This window comes from Plecotus auritus (assembly GCF_963455305.1).
Source record: "Plecotus auritus genome assembly, chromosome: 1".
Classification (NCBI taxonomy): Eukaryota; Metazoa; Chordata; class Mammalia; order Chiroptera; family Vespertilionidae; genus Plecotus; species Plecotus auritus.
The window spans coordinates 11,973,367-11,990,495 of record NC_137770.1 but is presented as its reverse complement, the minus strand read 5'-3'; the positions used below and the strand labels follow the sequence as shown (position 1 = coordinate 11,990,495).

General features: G+C 54.4%; 1 protein-coding gene across 1 annotated transcript in view; it reads left to right on the top strand.

Annotated features, from left to right (window-relative positions):
- The window catches only part of ASB2 (ankyrin repeat and SOCS box containing 2), a 36,755-nt gene that overhangs the window by 18,812 nt on the left and 814 nt on the right, over positions 1-17,129 (top strand). The window contains exons 4-9 of the mRNA XM_080663646.1: positions 1,046-1,212; positions 2,036-2,191; positions 5,097-5,342; positions 8,631-8,802; positions 13,157-13,721; positions 14,557-14,710. Of these exons, the coding sequence (XP_080519772.1) occupies positions 1,046-1,212; positions 2,036-2,191; positions 5,097-5,342; positions 8,631-8,802; positions 13,157-13,721; positions 14,557-14,710 (1,460 nt within the window). The remainder of the gene's footprint in view (positions 1-1,045; positions 1,213-2,035; positions 2,192-5,096; positions 5,343-8,630; positions 8,803-13,156; positions 13,722-14,556; positions 14,711-17,129) is intronic.

The window sequence follows — 17,129 nt, the reverse complement described above, 5'->3', positions numbered from 1 at the left end:
CTAGTAGTTTCCCTACGTGGCGGGCGTGTGGAGATTAAAGCTGTGAAAACGCCCCAGGATGCTCACAGGGGGATTGAACACTGGCACGGCTTGATCCCGACCCACACTTACCTTTGTAACAAAGGCCAGTATGTCCTCCAGATGCTCCAGGGAGGCCGTTGCCACAAATGTTTTGAACAAGATGTAAATGAAATTCCCAAAGAAACAAGCAAAACTCTGATAAAAAATAAAAAATAAAAAAGAGACTATCTTTTTGGAAACAGAAGGGATGAAGGTGTGAAATAATTGTTGGGGTTCCCTGGTTCTGAATTTTTCCTTTTTTCTTTCCTCTCTCCCTCCTTTCCCTTTTTCTCTTCCTTCCTTCCTTCCTTCCTTTCTTCCTTCCTTCCTTTCTCTCTCTCTCTCTCTCTCTCTCTCTCTCTCTCTCTCTCTCTCTCTCTGTCTCTCTCTCTCTCTCTCTCTCTCTCTCTCTCCTTTCTTTCTATCTCTCTCTCTCTTCCTTCTTTCATTTCTTCCTGCACATGTTTATTTAGCACCTATTATGGGCCAGCCACTGATTTGGCCCTGGGAATTAAATCATGAGAAATAAAAGAAAGACACAGTTACCATCTTCTTGGAGCTCATAGTCCAGTGGGGGAGACAGACAGTGGTCAAACAATCATTCAAAAACATTGAAGGCCAGTGGTTATATGAGGGCTTATGACTGGAGGCAGGGAGAGGCTGACCTGGCCAGGCAGGCTGAGAAAGCTGCGACGGAGCTGAGATCTGGAGGGGCCAAGGTCAGGGCCAAGGTCAGGGCCGAGGTCAGGCCGAGCTCCCAGGGCACACCCTTGTGGGTTAGGATTATTCTCCTTATTGCAGAGGATGCTGGCTGCAGGGGGGCTGAGCACCTGTCCAGACCAGCAGGGCCAGGCAGGGCAGATGATCCCACAGCTTGCACTGCTCCTGGCCACAGCAGGCCCTGCTTTCCCCCTGGGAGAGAGGCGGCCTGGCCCAGCCTGTGTCTGCCTGGGTTCTGAGGAGGCCCCACCCCTCGTTCTCACAGGCCCGTGGACCCTGTGCTAAAGGCCATCAAGGAAGATGATGAAGAGGCCTTGAAGGCCATGATGAAGGCGGGGAGGAACCTCGCGGAGGCCAACAAGGAGGGCTGGCTGCCGCTGCACGAGGCGGCCTACTACGGCCAGCTGGGCTGCCTGAAGGCCCTGCACCGAGGTGAGGCCGCCGCTCTGGGTGCAGCCGGACCTGGGAGTGGGACTCAGGGCGAGGGCTCCTCCTCCGACAGCTTCGTGCTCTTTGCCCCACAGCCTGGGTGACAAGCTTCACTCCTGAGTTAAAGTCTCCAAGGTGGGGGTGGGAAAATGACTTGTCCCCGAATGCAATGACCTCCTCTCACCCACCCAGCCTCTCTGGACCTCCCAGGACAGGAGAGCCTAATTCCTAGAAAAGGAAGGAGGGGGGCTTGGCTTTGGGGAGAGCTACTGCCAGCTTGTTCTAGAATGTTCCAGAGGTTGATTTGGTGTGGAAAATACTGCAGCTGTGCCTGTGCCCGCCAAGGCCGTCCCCCACAGCTGTGGGACCCTGGGTGAATCATGCCTCCTCTCTGAGCCTCGGCTTCCCCCCAAGCCAGATGTGGGTGGGGACACCTGCAGCAGCACAGACCCCAGACAGCCTACCGTACTCCAGGGCAGAAACAGGTGCATGAGACCGAGCTTCCAGCAGTGGCCGCTGGGACTGTAAGGGAAGGACAGGGTCATTCGCAGAAGGAGGAGGTTCAACCAGGGAAGGCTTCCCAGAGGAGGTGGCATCTGAGCTGGATGAATATGACCAGGAAGCAGAAACAGCCCTGTGAAAACTACTGAATCCAGGGCCAAGATGACGAAGGCAGGCTGGGTGGCCAATTTAGGCAGGTGCCACATAAGTCTGTCCTTGGAATTGGGAGGAAACTCTGACCAGCTCTGTGTTGGGGTGGGGTGGGGGGCGGAGGGGAGAGGCAGGTATTTTCCTCTTTGATGAATGCACAGCCTGTCCTCCCCAGCGTACCCAGCAACAATTGACCAGCGCACCCTGCAGGAGGAAACAGCCCTTTACCTGGCAACGTGCAGGGGACACCTGGACTGCCTCCAATCCCTGCTGCAGGCTGGGGCCGAGCCCGACATCTCCAACAAGTCCCGAGAAACACCTCTCTACAAAGGTGAGCCCCCCTGGTGGGCTTCCCGGAGGAAGAGTCCAGAAACTAGGTGGGCGATCGGGAACGTTGCTCCTGAGGTGCATGCCCCCGGCCCCATAGGGTCTACTTGAAGGGGCAGCCTCACTCAGATGCATGACTTAGGCCATTGATTCTCTCATTTGTGCTTGTATTCGGTCAACATTTCCCAAGTCCTCTCCTGGGCTAGGCAGGCCGAGGAGCACTGAGGGCTCAGAATGGGAAAGAACCATCCATGCCTGAGCCTTCTCCCAGGCCAGTGGGCATCGACTCACATAACAGTCAGCTAAGGGCAGTGAAGAGCGTGGCTCAAGGCACCAGTGAGCACAGGGCAGGGGCCTTGACATGGGGAAGGGCACCCACAGGAGGGTGGTCCTGGACTGAGCCTGAACAGGAGGATCTGCCAGCTGGACAAGCAAGGGGAAAGCGCAGGCAAAGACAAAGAGGTGCGGGAGAGAATTTGTACCTCTGGGATGCTTAAGAAAACCAAAAACTGGTGGCTGAATCAATACATCATCCAAGGACAATGCAACCCTAGCAAGTGCCCAGAGTCAAAATCTGAATAATCCTAACAGCTGACACGTATTGAGAGCTTTCTATATGCCAGGCACTGTCCTTTTATTCATATACTAGAGGCCTGGTGCACGGATTCAGGCACAGGTGGGGTCCCTCGGCCTGCCTGTGGGGATTGGGCCAAAACCAACTCTCCGACATCCCCCGAGGGGTCCCAGATTGCGAGAGGGTGGTTCTCGGGTGACACACCCCGGAATCGGGCTCCCGCCTCTCTGGTTCTGGGTGCATCACCCGAGAACCACAGCTGCCAAGTCACTGCAGCTCGGCAGCTCCTGAGTTGAGCATCTGCCCCCTGGTGGTCAGTGTGTGTCATAGCTACCAGTTGGACAGTGGCTTAGGCTTTTATATATATAGCATACCCATTTCACAGATGAGAGCCTGAGGCACAGAGACCTGCAATGAGGTACCCAGGAGCACAGCCAGGGGCAGACCTGGGATTTAAACTTGGGAAGGTATATGACAGCTCCATGCTCTGAACTCCTACCCTATAAAGCATCTAGTTTGTGCCTACATCAACCTTGGGTCTTGCAAAAGTGAGAGGGCCTCTACACTCAAACACGACAGCAATCCCCCCTCTCCCATGTGTCTGGTATCCAACACCTGGAACATTCTGTAGGCAGCAGACATTGGGTAGCTGGGGACTGGGTCGACTGCAGACCTGTGGTGGAAGTGTCTCCCCCAAACCCAGGTCCACTCGGCCACCACAGCCATCACCTGGACCCTCAGCTGTCTCAGAGAGAGCTCCCAGAATGCTGGGTGGGAGGTCCTAGGATGCAGGGTGAGAGCTTCCAGGAGGTGGGGTGAGTTATAGCCAAAGCTCACGGTCCTGCATAAGCTACAACTATGTGCTAAGCACCCTGCTAGAACCTTCCATGCACTACCTTGCCCAGTGCTCCCACAGCACCTTCTCAGGAAGGTTTTGTTACCTCTGCTTTACAGGCGCAGGGATGGGGTGCTTCGCCTAGGGTCCTGTCTGAAACGCTACTCAGGCAGCCCCATTCCTTCTCTCAGCCCCCTGGTTGAGCCGGAGAAGCTTCCAGGGGTAGTTCATTGGACAAGTGCCCCGGCTCCCTGGTGATAACTCTGGCCAGAGCAAAGAGTGCACTCGGGGTCCAGAGAGAGAGGAGGCTTAAAAGGGGGGTTGGGGCAGGTTAAGACAGACTTGATGAACTGTATTCAGGAGATAACTTCTACCCCAAATTAAGCGAGGAGGGGTTTTGAGCAGGAATGTGGCCTGTCCCCCTCCTCAGGCCTTGGCAATGTGGAAGGCTGACGCAGGTCACACTGGAAAGGGACCTGAGATCAGGCATCCTGGGACATTCCAGGAGACAGAGATTTTCTGGACCCAACAACCTGGGTTTGAATCCCAGTTCTGCCACTTACTGTCTGTGTGACCTCGGACAAGTCACTTAACCTCTCTGTGCCTCGTTTTCCTCCTCTGTGAAAAGGGATAATAACACTACATATCTCAAGAATGGTTGGGAGCATTAAATTAGTTAGTCATGTAAAGTGCTCAGAAGAGAGTGCCTGGCACATAACCAAATGTTATGTTATAGTTATAGTTATAACTATATATGTTATATGCCTATACATAACTATATATATATATATATATATATATATATATATATATACACACACACATATATATATATATAGTCATATATAACGACTCTGCACATCTGTGGAGAATGCAGAATAAGTTATAACTATTAATAAGTTATAGAACGAGAATAAGTAAATATCTGCTTTAGACTGTGTCCCCCCAAAATGCATAGGTTGAAACCTACCCCCCAATGTGGTGGTGTTACGAGGTGGGGCCTCTGGGAGGTGATTCCATCTGGAGCCCCCAGGAGTGGGATTTGCACCCTAATCAAAGGGACCCCAGCCCGGCTGGCGTGGCTCAGTGGTTGAGCGTCGAACCCATAGTTATAACATATAGGCATCATATATAACATATATATATATATACATATATATATATATATATATACATATATATGTTATATAACATAACATATAGTTATATTATATAACATAACATATAGTTATGTTATATATAACATCATATATGTTATAGTTATAGTTATGTGCTATACACACATCAACAAATATTAATGCTAATTAGTATTACTATTACTTTTAGTTGTATGTCCTATGCAGGCACTAAACCTTAGCCCTGACCTGCTGGATATTTGTTGAATGAATGGCTGATGAGTGAGTGAATGAATGAATGAATGGACAAACAAACAAATGACTTCTTGGCTGGCCAGGTCCTGCCAGGGGCCCTGCTGACCATCTCGCTTCTCCCTGGGCACAGCCTGTGAGCGCAAGAACGTGGAGGCGGTGAGGATTCTGGTGCAGTACAACGCGGACACCAACCATCGCTGCAATCGAGGCTGGACAGCTCTGCACGAGTCTGTTTCTCGCAATGACCTGGAGGTCATGGAGATCCTAGTGAGCAGTGGCGCCAAGGTGGAATCCAAGAATGCCTACGGCATCACACCCCTGTTCGTGGCCGCCCAGAGCGGGCAGCTGGAGGCACTGAGATTCCTGGCCAAGCACGGTGAGTGCTGAGGATCCCTGGGTTATGGAGTCCCCCGGGGGTACAGCTAGGAAGGTCCTCAGAGATCCAATCCAAGGGCAGGCAAGTTTCGGTGTCACCGTGTGGGCACACTCTGATTATCTTCTCGGAGTGCTGTGTCGAGAAGGGTTCTGAGGTTGTGTCTAGGCCAGGGGTGGGCAAACTTTTTGACTCGAGGGCCACAATGGGTTCTTAAACTGGACCGGAGGGTCAGAACAAAAGCATGGATGGAGTGTTTGTGTGAACTAATATAAATTCAAAGTAAAGGAGCGGAGGGGAGAGCAAGAGAACCCTCTGCTCTTTCGGCTCCGCGGGCCGGATAGAACAGCCGAACGGGCCGGATCCGGCCCACGGGCCGTAGTTTGCCCACGGCTGATCTAGGCTCAGTGGGAAACCTGTTGAGATCCACCAGTGATGCCTGAAATAGGCGCAAACTTGGTGCGGGGGAGGGAGGCGGTGGAGTGGAACACCAGCCCCATATTGGCGATCTCTCATCTAGCCCAACATCCTTGTTTTACAAATGAGGAATCTGAGGCCCGGAAAGGGGAAGTGAGCTCTCTATAGTCATAGAGCAAATTGGTGGGAGAACCAGCCAGACTCTTAGTCTCCTGATACCACAACCACTTCTCTTTCCACCACGTCACACTTTGGGGCCAGAAGGGGCCCTCAGACAACATTTAGATCACTTCCTCACTTTATAGTCGATGAAACCAGGGACCAGCATGGGAAAGTGATTTGTTCAAAGGCACCCAGCAAATTAGTGGCCGAGCTGGGATTTGAACTCAGGTCTTTGTATTCTGTGTCTGTAAAAAATTTTTTTTCACTTAATGGAGAAAGTAAAACAATATTGCCTATGGCAGATGTCCTTTGGTTAAAGAGCATTATATCTTTATCTCCCCCAAGAACACTTCAGATTTTTTTTCTCTCTCTCTCTGGGAGGAGACCCTCCCTCTAGCAACAGAGAGGCCAGAGGTAAGCCAAACCCTGGGGCAGAGTTGGAATAATTTGTTGAAGACCTACTATGTGTCAGACACTGTACTAAGCATGAACACAGAGTAGGCCAATGTGGTTTTCTCCATAGTCATGTCCTCATCCCATTTTGTAGATAAAGAGACAGAGGCTCAGAGGTTAGATGACTGGACCCGGTCAGAGCCTGGATTCTGACCACATCCATCTGATCCCAACCTGCATGTTCTTTGCACTCGGCCACCCCACTGGGCCTCGAGAGTGGCCCTTGTGGGACTTTGCTCAGATAAGCATCCACTTAACATGTGCCTGCGCAGTTAGGGAAACAGACCCAGGGCACTTCCTCCAGCCAGGGACGAACCCTGACTGACCAGCTTGAGGACAAAGGGGCACAGGCAGGGTCCTGGGAGCCAGGCAAGGAGGCTAGGCCAAGGGCAGGGTCTCCGCGGGCGGGAACCGGCCGACTCTGCACATCTGTGGAGCTCTCCCGCCGACGCCGAGTCAAGGCCTGCTCCCCTGGTGGGCTGAGTCCATCTTTAATCCAAATATTTTTCCTGTGCGAGCAGCCGGCTTTGCCAGCGGGGTCCGGGCTTCCAGGGAGCCCGACAGAGCCGGTGTTAGAGCTGCTCGCCGTCGCCCCCTCCGCCCCGTCCCTGTGCCCAGCCCCCTCCGCCCCGGAGAACTGCCATTTGCAGGGCACCTCCTCTGTGCTAGGCACCGGGCGGCCATAACAGACCACAGACTGGCTGGCTCACAGACAACAGGCGCTGTTTCTCACCGTTCCAGAGACTGAAAGTCCAAGGTCAAGGGCCTGGCAAATTTGGTGCCTGGTGAGGGCCCGCTACCTGGTTCATAGACAGCCGTCATCTCGCTGTGTCCTCACAGGCTGGAAAAGTGAGAGACTCTCTGGGGTCCATTTTTAAAATATATATATTTTTTTTTTATTGATTTCAGAGGGGAAGGGAGAAGGAGAGACAGAAACCTCAATGGTGAGAGAGAATCATTGATCGGCTGCCTCCTGCACACCCCCTACTGAGGATCAAGCCCACAACCCGAGCGTGTACCCCCACCGAATATTCAACTGTGACCTCCTAATTCCTATGTCGATGCTCAACCACTGAGCCACGCCAGCCGGGCTGGGGTCCCTTTGATTAGGGTGCAAATCCCACTCCTGGGGGCTCCAGATGGAATCACCTCCCAGAGGCCCCACCTCGTAACACCACCACATTGGGGGTTAGGTTTCAACCTATGCATTTTGGGGGACACAGTGTATAGCAGATATTTACTTATTCTCGCAGTATCCCAATTAGTGGGTACCGTTATTCCATCAGCAGATGAGGGAACGGGGCCCCTGAAGGCTGCCCAAGCACGGAGGTTGTAAGCCAGGAGACAGAAGTTCAGCCGGTCCTTGTCTGTCCCCAGAGCCTGTGCTCGGTCCACTCGACCAGAAATCAGTCATCAAAAAGGAACGCTCATCAGAAAACCTGAGCTAGGCAGGGGGCCCGAGGGAGGAGCTGTGGTTACCAGACACTTTGGATTTCAGCCCTTCCTGACTGTCTGCTGCCTCTCAGTTCCATTTCCTGCCAGAGTAAGAGGGGCTGCGGACAGTCCGGGAAACCGGAGCAGCGGCTCTCCCCCTCACCGCCAGGAGATGGAGGGGCTGAAGGGAGACTGGCACCAGGCTTGCCTCCTCCTCCTGTCAGCACAGAGCAGTGTCCCTTTCAAGGGAGACAGGAAGTAATTCCTCGTGTATTCTTGGAAGCGGGAGGCGGAGGCTGGCATTTGTTGTTGGGGTTCTTCTTTACCAGGGGGCTCTGTGCTCTCTAAGACCTGCGGGGGCCTTCCTCTCGGCGGGGAAGAGACTGGCCTCTGCCATCAGGCCATCTCCCACGCCTCTGCCATCAGACTATTCAGGTTCAAGTTCCGGCTCTTCGCTTAGGAGCTGGCGGGTCTGGGGCAAGTTGCCTAGGTTCTCTGTGCTTTGTAACACAGAGATGAGAGTAGTACTGATCACACGGGGTCGTGTTGTGGGTTCAAAGACACAACCATGTAAAGCACGGTGCCCGGCACCTAGTAAGTGCTCACTGCCAGCACGGTGTGACAGCTTTTCCCCTCCGAGAGGCCTCTGCTCAGGCAGGCAGGCCCCAGCGTCGCGGTGTTCCAGAAGGGAGTTGGGGGTCCTCCAGGGGGACCCCTCCTTTCTAAGGACCCAATGTGTCACGGAGGTTAGCACAGCCCAACAGGGACATCACATCAGGGACAGTGACCCCCTGATCACTCACTGGTCTGCCTCTTCTTCGCCAGGCGCTGACATCAACACGCAGGCCAGCGACAGCGCGTCGGCCCTCTACGAGGCCTGTAAGAATGAGCACCAGCTGGTGGTGGAGTTTCTGCTGTCGCAGGGCGCCGACGCCAACAAGGCCAACAAGGACGGCATGCTCCCGCTTCACGTTGCCTCCAAGAAGGGCAACTACAGGTCAGCCCACGCCAGGCCACCCACCCCTCTTCCCCCCCCCCCGCAACCCACACTGGGGGGCTCCGAGTGTCCCGCCCACAGGATGAGGAAGGCTCGGTCAGAGGGGAGGGTACCTTTGGAGGATAAGAGGAAAAGCACTCTGCATCTGGCCAGCTAGGGTGAATTCCCACAGCAACAGCAATGACAGTAATAAAGCAAACACTAGCTCTGACCACCACTTTCCATTATGAACTAATTTAATCCTTTTGATAAGTCCACTTCTAATGATCCTTTTAACAAATCTTCCCAGGTAGATACTGTTATCTCTGTTTTTCAAATGAGGAAGCTGAGACACAGAGAGGTTGAGCGATTTGCCCAAAGTCACACAGCCGATAGATGGTAGGAATTCACCCATCCCCAATGTCACATCTATAGGAATTCCACTCAAGGTGCCAGATACGCATCTGGACTTGAGGTTATTTCTGGTGAAGATGCAAAAACAACCTTTAAGGCAATAAGCCAGCATGCAAGATGCCTACAATAATACAAACAGCACCCGTGATAATAGCTCACCTTTACTGAGCACTTACTCTGTGTGGGTACTTTGAGCAGAATGAGAGAAGCTTACTTCTCCGGGAGGGACCTGGTGGGAGGAGGGGTGCACAGGTCTGTACACACATACACACACGAATTCATGGCATAATGAAAGAGCATTCCACAGTGGTCCTAGGGCACACGGGAAGCAGAGCTGTGCTAGAGCTGGTCAGTACCGGCTTACATGAGCCGACTGTTCACGTTGATAGCCTGAAATTGGCCATGGGGAGAGTATTCACACCACAGAAATTGGTGCATGCCACAAATCACGGGCTCCTCCAGACAATTTAACTGTGTAGCCCAGTAGAGCAGCGATTTTCAGCCTTTTTCATCTCATGACACACATAACAAATTACTAAAATTCTGCAGCACACCAAGAAATACGTTGTGTTTACTTGCTGATCTGACATTAAAAAATAGGTATGATTTTGACACATTTACACCAGATGGCTATTGCTGTCTTGGTTGTTGTCATTTTTTTATTTGACAATCTAAGGGTAAAGAGCTCGGTGCTCCTAACTAAATAGCCAGGTATCGCATGTTTTAAACATTCTTGTGCGCACCGGTTGAAAAACTGCTGTGGCAGCAAACCAGTATCTTAGCGTCCATTCTGCAGCTGACATGTAACAGAGACATACATTTTGGACCTCACTTTTGACCTTCTTGCTCTTTAATATTCTTTCTGTTTTACTTCTAATTTATACTGTCTTTGCAAGCCATTTAAAACTCTAAGCAGAATAGAGAACATTCAATACATTAAATTAAAATGTAGCTTATAAAGCACGTTCACAAGCAAGTTAGTACCCCCATGAACTACAAGGGAAACTGAGGCTCAGAACTCAAGGCCTCACAGGAAATGAGAGGGGAGAGCCTGGGCACAGGCCTCATTCCCCACCCCGCCCCCTGCAGGAAGCAGGTTGGCTGCCTGTGTCTTCTGCGGGAAATGGTGAGGGTCGGCATCCATGCGTCTCAAGGTGTGGGGCATGGGTCACCTACAGCAGACTCCCAGGTCCCTGCGGCCTGCTGAATCAGGACCTGGACAGCAGGGCCCAGGACTCTGCATTTTCAGCAGTTCCCTGAGTGATTCTGAGTTGCACTGTGATGAGAACTGGCAGTTTGCATGCTCAGCAAGCTCCACTGTGTGCCTGCCCTTCCTCCTTCATGGAGGACCTGCTTCCTGCTGCAGCTCCCAGCAGCTCCTGGAAACGCTGCCCACTCCTGGGCGGGGGCCCCTCTGTGCGCTGGGAACACCCTCAGGCAGATGCTCCACTGGTGGACCTTTGCTGGCTCCAGCATGAGCATCACATGGGCTCAAGAAGAGGTAATCCCCCCCCCTCCACAAAACACACACACACACACACACACACACACACACACACACACACACGGCAGGGCTGACACAGAGTAGCTCAGCCGTGTTGGCCGCGGAGCCGTCTGTGGGTGGCTGGTTCCTTTGTGACAGTCTTGTTCACAGTCAAAGTTACCCTGAACACTGACAAAGGTCACACCACCGTGACCCGGTGACCCAGAACGCCTCCATGTCTTGAGCAGCAGGGCAGTGTGCTATATATAATCACCCTGGTGGCCAAGATACCAATAGCTACCACTTATTGAGTGCCTACTATGCGCAGCTCAGCTGAACTTGTAAGATCTCATTTTATGCTCAACAGCAATCTCAGTGAAAGTATTATTAAATCGTGTTTTGTAACCTGGGCAGAGCAATCGACCTTGCTGATTGGTTACGGAGAGAGAATGAGATCAGCTCATAGGATCAGTTCCAGAGGGGCAGGGAACCGGGCCTCTTAGACACCGAGGGTTCTATTGGGCAATGGTCACCTCTGTTCCTCTTCATAAGTGCCCTTTGAGCAGCAAGCACTCTGTGGTCCCAGGACCTGCCCAGGGGAGTTGGGGGAAGGCCCCAGCCTGTCCTCCAGCCCACAGAAGGGGCTCGGGGAGAGAGGTGACGATATGGATATGCAGTAGGGACGCCAACATGGCCACTCCCCTGTGTTAGGTGGACTGGGGCATCACGGAAAGGTCTGGCCTTGGACATATATTCTGGCCTGGCTTTGCCATTCACCTCCGGTCCAACCTCACTCTTATTCCCGTCCCACACCCATGCCTCAGTTTCACCCTCTGTAAAATGGGACAGCTGGACACACTGATCTCCAGACCTGTCCAGCGTCATACATTCTTGTTCAGGTTGGCAAAGTCCTACAGAGGCGGACAATAAGATGGTATTGCTACATCATTAAGATGCTGCTTCTGGGCATGTAGGCAGCATCCAGTCACGTCCCCACATTTCGGCCACTTTTCCTCCATTCAGTGGGGGATTGCTCGAGACCAGCTGTGACCTGCCAGAGATACCAGCCCCATCTGGCGGGTGGCCCCGGGCAGTCCCTCTTGCTGTTCTTTCCCGAGCTTGGGCAGGTTACGGCTGTTAGCGAGCATTTGTTGCCAATGGCCTCAGTCCAGGGTGAGGCCCCAGCCCTGCCTTTGACCAGCACCTCTGCAGAGCAAGGTCAGGCCTCCTGTGCCTGCACAAATAGAAATTAGGAGGCAATTAGTCCCCCTGATGTGTGAATTTCCTTTTGAGGTTTTAGTCGAATTTCCTTTTGAGATTTTAGGTAAATAAAGCATTACTAACAATAATAACATTTTCCACTGAGACCCTAGCAGAGGTTGCTGGCATCAGATTTCCAGGAAGCAGGGAAATCAACGTGCCAGGAGGCAGAGAGGCGTGGGAACAGGCCTGGTGGCACCGCCTTGCCCTGCCATGGCCACCTCCTTGGAGCCCACATGGGGCCGTGAGGTCACCTGTCATCAAGGATTAGACAGATTAGGGTCTGAAATCATGACAGAAGCTTGTTCCTGCAGGTGGCAAGGGTCCAGGGGAAGCAGCAGAGACAAGGGGTCAAGCCCCCAGAACTGCTTTACGACCCTTGATTAGCCGCTTCATTTCTCTGAGCCACATCAGTTAAAAGAGAGCCACAGACCTGCTCTGGGTACCCCATAGGGCTGCAGGGAAGGTAAAACGGGACAGACAAGTAGTGCATCATGGAGAATGCGAAGCCCCGTGGCATATCTGCTACACAAAACATAAGGGGGTGGTTAAGAGTGTGGTCCTCTCTCTAGGGGGAATTGGACTACCTGCATTCAATTCCTGGCTCCATCACTTACTGGCTGTGCATCCTTGGGCAAGTCACATACCCTCTCTGGGCTTCTGTTTTCTCATCTGTAAAGGAGGATAATACCAGTACCCACCTCATAGGGCTATTGGGAGGGTTAACGCAGGTGAAGTGCTGACGGCAGTGCTGACAGTACTAGTAGTTAGTACACTTTGGTGGCAGTGAAGTGCTGATTCAGCGGGAGAGAGCTGCCCAGGGATCTCCAGCCTCAGCAGGGACTGACCAGCCCACTCCAGGCCACAGGCAGAGCAGAGAACCTGGGAGAGGCTGGAGTCAGACTTCAGCATAAGAGGCATTGAAACTTACAGGACAGGGGGGGGTGACTTCATGGTCACCCAGTTCCACCGCTTACTGGGTATGTGACTTTGGGAAGGTGGTTGAAGCTCTCTGAGACTCAGTTTCCCTCTCTGTGAAGTAGGGACAGCAGCAGACCACCCTTCCAAAAGGAGTAACTGGGAAGGCTGGCCGGCTCCTCAGCGCCCCCTGCTGGCAGGCTCGTGCCTCCCTACCTAGAGTAGTTGTGAGTGGCCGAGCCTGGTCCCTCAGCGCCCCCTGCTGGACCGTGACCCGCGCATGCGCGCTCCGCCTTGCAGGATCGTGCAGATGCTGCTGCCGGTGACCAGCCGCACGCGCGTGCGCAGGAGCGGCATCAGCCCGCTGCACCTGGCGGCCGAGCGCAACCACGACCATGTGCTCGAGGCGCTGCTGGGCGCGCGCTTCGACGTGAACGCGCCGCTGGCGCCCGAGCGCGCGCGCCTCTACGAGGACCGGCGCAGCTCCGCGCTCTACTTCGCTGTGGTCAACAACAACGCCTATGCCGCCGAGCTGCTGCTGCAGGCGGGCGCCGACCCCAACCGCGACATCATCAGCCCCCTGCTCGTGGCCATCCGCCAAGGCTCCCTGCACATCATGCAGCTGCTGCTGGACCACGGCGCCAACATCGACGCCTACATCGCCACGCACCCCACCTCCTTCCCCGCCACCATCATGTTCTCCATGAAGTACCTGTCGCTGCTCAAGTTCCTCATGGACCTCGGCTGCAACGGCGAGCCCTGCTTCTCCTGCACGTACGGCAACGGCCCGCACCCGCCCGTCCCGCCCCCTTCCAGCAGGTTCAACGACGTGCCTGCCTGCGACAAGGCGCCCAGCGTGGTCCAGGTAGGTGTGTGTGTGTAGGGGTGGGGGGGCTGGAGGCGGGGAAGACGCCTGGGATGCGGCCAGGCCAGCATGCTTCGGAGGCGGCGTGGTCTCGCAGTTAATGCCTTTGGAGGGCATGTGGATTAGCAGTTAGTGCACTTTGGTGGCAGTGGAACCGGGTGGTTAGAATGTTTTAGAAGCAGCAGGACTTAGTGGTTCATAGGAACAATTAAATCCTTTCTGGTCTGCTGTCTTGGGGAATTTAAGGAAGGAACAGTGGGGCAGGGAGCTGGTGGGGAACTCTGCAAAAAAAGAGGTCATCACCCCCAGCAAACCTGTGGCTGGAAAGGGAGGTTGAATGACTAGGATGCGGATGGAGGTGAGAGCAGGTTGGTCTGGTCAGGTGAGATGCAAGATCAGAGCTGGACCTGTCCATGGTGATGACTTAAGAAGTCAGAACTTAACATGCAAGGAAGTTAGAACACGCTGCTCTCGGAGATAATTACAATGGCTAACAGCCATCATTTATGGGCCACCTACTGTGTGCAAAGAAGTTGATGTTCATACCCCTTTAATTCTCATAAACCCTTGAAGTGGGTGTTATATACCCATTTTCTAGGTGAGGAAGTTGAGGCTTAGAGAGGTAATGCAAGTGGCCTCAGTTGCCCACCGCCCATTTTTGGCAGCAGAGGCCTGCGTTGATGAGAGAAGGGACTGGATCCTACCTGGGTGTACCCAGTGTCTGTCCTCGGACACGTCCTCCCCTCGCCAGCCTGAGGCTGCCACCTGCAGGGTGAGCTGGCGGAGGCGGTGCCCTTGTCCTGGGCGTCCCAGCGCGGTGTGTGCTCCCTTTCAGTTCTGCGAGATCCTGTCTACCCCCGAGGTGAGCCGCTGGGCAGGGCCCATCATCGACGTCCTTCTGGACTACGTGGGCAACGTGCAGCTGTGCTCGCGGCTGAAGGAGCACATTGACAGCTACGAGGACTGGGCCGTCATCAGGGAGAAGGCAGGTAGGGCTGTCACTGCGGCTGGCAGGCCTCGCTGCCTGACTCCGGGCTCAGGGCGTGTGACTGCTACCAACATTTGGTGACCCACCTGCTCTGGGCCAGGCTCTGTGCTGTGAGTCACATACAGCGTCTTCGTGATTCTTTGTTTTGTAACTGAGGAGACTGACCCACAGGGACGATGTCACCTGGGCCAGGGTCTCACCGCTAGTCAGTGGCAGAGCTGGGATTCAAATCCAGGTTTGATCCATTCGAGTCCTTCCACTAAGTCTTTCCAGGACATTTTAAACAGTCCCAGCTCCCTAAGGGACATCGGGACGCTCAGAGTAAGTTGCCCATGTTTGTGGGCCGCAGAGCGGCAGTATGGTGAGGTCCAGGAAAGAACAATGACCTAGAGTGTCTCACACTGCAGAGTGCATTTGAAACACACGGGAGCAGGAGCTGGCTCGCAGGTCTGGGGCAGGGCCTGAAAGCCTGCATTTCAGCATGCCACCAGGCGGTGCCAGCACTGCTGGTCTACAAACCCACCTGGAGCAGCACTGGTGTAGGAGGCAGGCCCCCTGAGCTCGGAGCCAGGAGCTTGCTAGGTGGCCGTGGGCCTTAGGATACGCATCTGAGCCGAGGAGCTTGGGCGTGTCCAGCCCCCTTCAGCTGTGCCAGCCTGAGGTGCCTGGTGCAGTGAGGTGAGGTTTGGCCAGCGTCCAGCTGCTGTATGCAGTGTAGGTGGGGCAGCCTGGCTAAGCCAGTTTGAGAATCCCTCTTAAGCATTGGAGAGCTCACTGGGCAGGTGAGATGTCAGAATCAGGGGGACTGGGTGCTGACACCTATACTGAGAATCGGGTGCCTGCGCAGAGGGGTTCCAGCTGCCCCTAGCTTTCTCTGGCTCCGAGGGGCTACCTCCGGCTTTCTCTGGCTCCGAGGGGCTGCCCCTGGCTTTCTCTGGCTCCGAGGGGTACAGTCCCAACTCTGGCCAAGTGTCAGTCCTGTAGCACAGAGACTGACAGGCAGCAAGTGGTACGATCCCACCGCTGCCAGGTGAGATTGTGTTGGCTCATAGCCTGTCCAGGTGCCCCACGTCCCAGGGCCCGACTCTGACTTGACAGGTTTCCCCTTGATCCCCACGCCCCTTTGAACCTAAACCTACTGTAAGGGTTTGCATTTGGACAAATGCCTGGGAAGCACTTGAATTGAGACCCTTGATAGAGTTCCTGGGCCGGCAGCAGGGGGAGGATGGCACTGACTTGGGCATAGCTCTAGATGCTCACTAAGCATTCACTGAGTTCATGAGTCATTGGTTACTGTCACCATGACCCTCCACGGCCGCTAGAGGGTGGAGCAGTCCGTGCTTGGATGCTGGCCTTGCCCCTCATGGTCCCCTCCCGCTCTCCTCCCGAGAGAAAGCTAATCCCTTACAACTAGACAGCGTCCCGGGGAAAATGAGCAGAACCAAACACCTAGTAACAGGTAGAGCAAATAGTTCTTAACCACTACCTGCTTGGTTGCCTTAAAGCCGACCCTCCATCTGCAAAACACTCCCTCTGTGCTTTTTCGTTCAATGCTGTGATGCTGATGTTGTTATTCACGAGGAAGGGCGGACAGGGGCTCTGAGAGGTGGCCTGTAAACCCAGCCTCCTAAGTTATCCAGGCCACCAGCCCAGTCCTGGTGGTCCGGGGTCCTCTGCCCACCAGTGGCCTTTGGCCTCCCCGCCCCCCAAGTTCAGTCTTCGCTCAGCTGAGAAAGGGGCAAGCTTCCCAGCAGGCAGGCTCTGTCCTAAGGGAGATCGAAAGGCGGTGGAAGTGTCAGAAGAGCAGTGACGGCACATTCTCACCTCGGCTGCCTGGCCTCTCTGCCCTCCCCCACGTGCCCTCTGTGTCCGTCTTCCCCGGGCGGCCAGGGCCTCCTTGGCCTGGCACTGACTGATGTTTCCCCTGCTTGGCATGCCCCTGCCTCCCTTCCTCGCCTGGCAAATTCCTGCCCGATTGTCAAGTCCCCGCTCAGATGGCAGTGTACGGGGTGAAAGCCTTCTGCAGAGGTCCCTGGCCGGCACCTCGCTGTCTCGGACCTGGCCACAGAGCCAGGCACAGCCAAGGGGTCAGCATGCGTTTGTTGAATGAGTAAATTAATGGCCTTTGATGCAACAAACACCTTCGCTCTGCCAGTCCTTGTGCCCAGGGCTGAAATAAATGACCCCATTACTGGTCGTATCAGTCCCTGTTTTTACCTCACACCCTGCCCCCCCCCGCCCCCCCCCCCGCCCCCCACCAGCTGAGACAACTCCACTGTCCTCCATTCACTGAGGAGGCACCCGCAGGGGCCGCCTGGGCGAGGCAGCTCGGTGGGATTCTGGAACCCGGAACCTGCTGGTCCCTGCCCAGTCCCTGCCCGGTCCCTGCCCTGGTCTCTGGACCACCCGGAGCCGGGAGC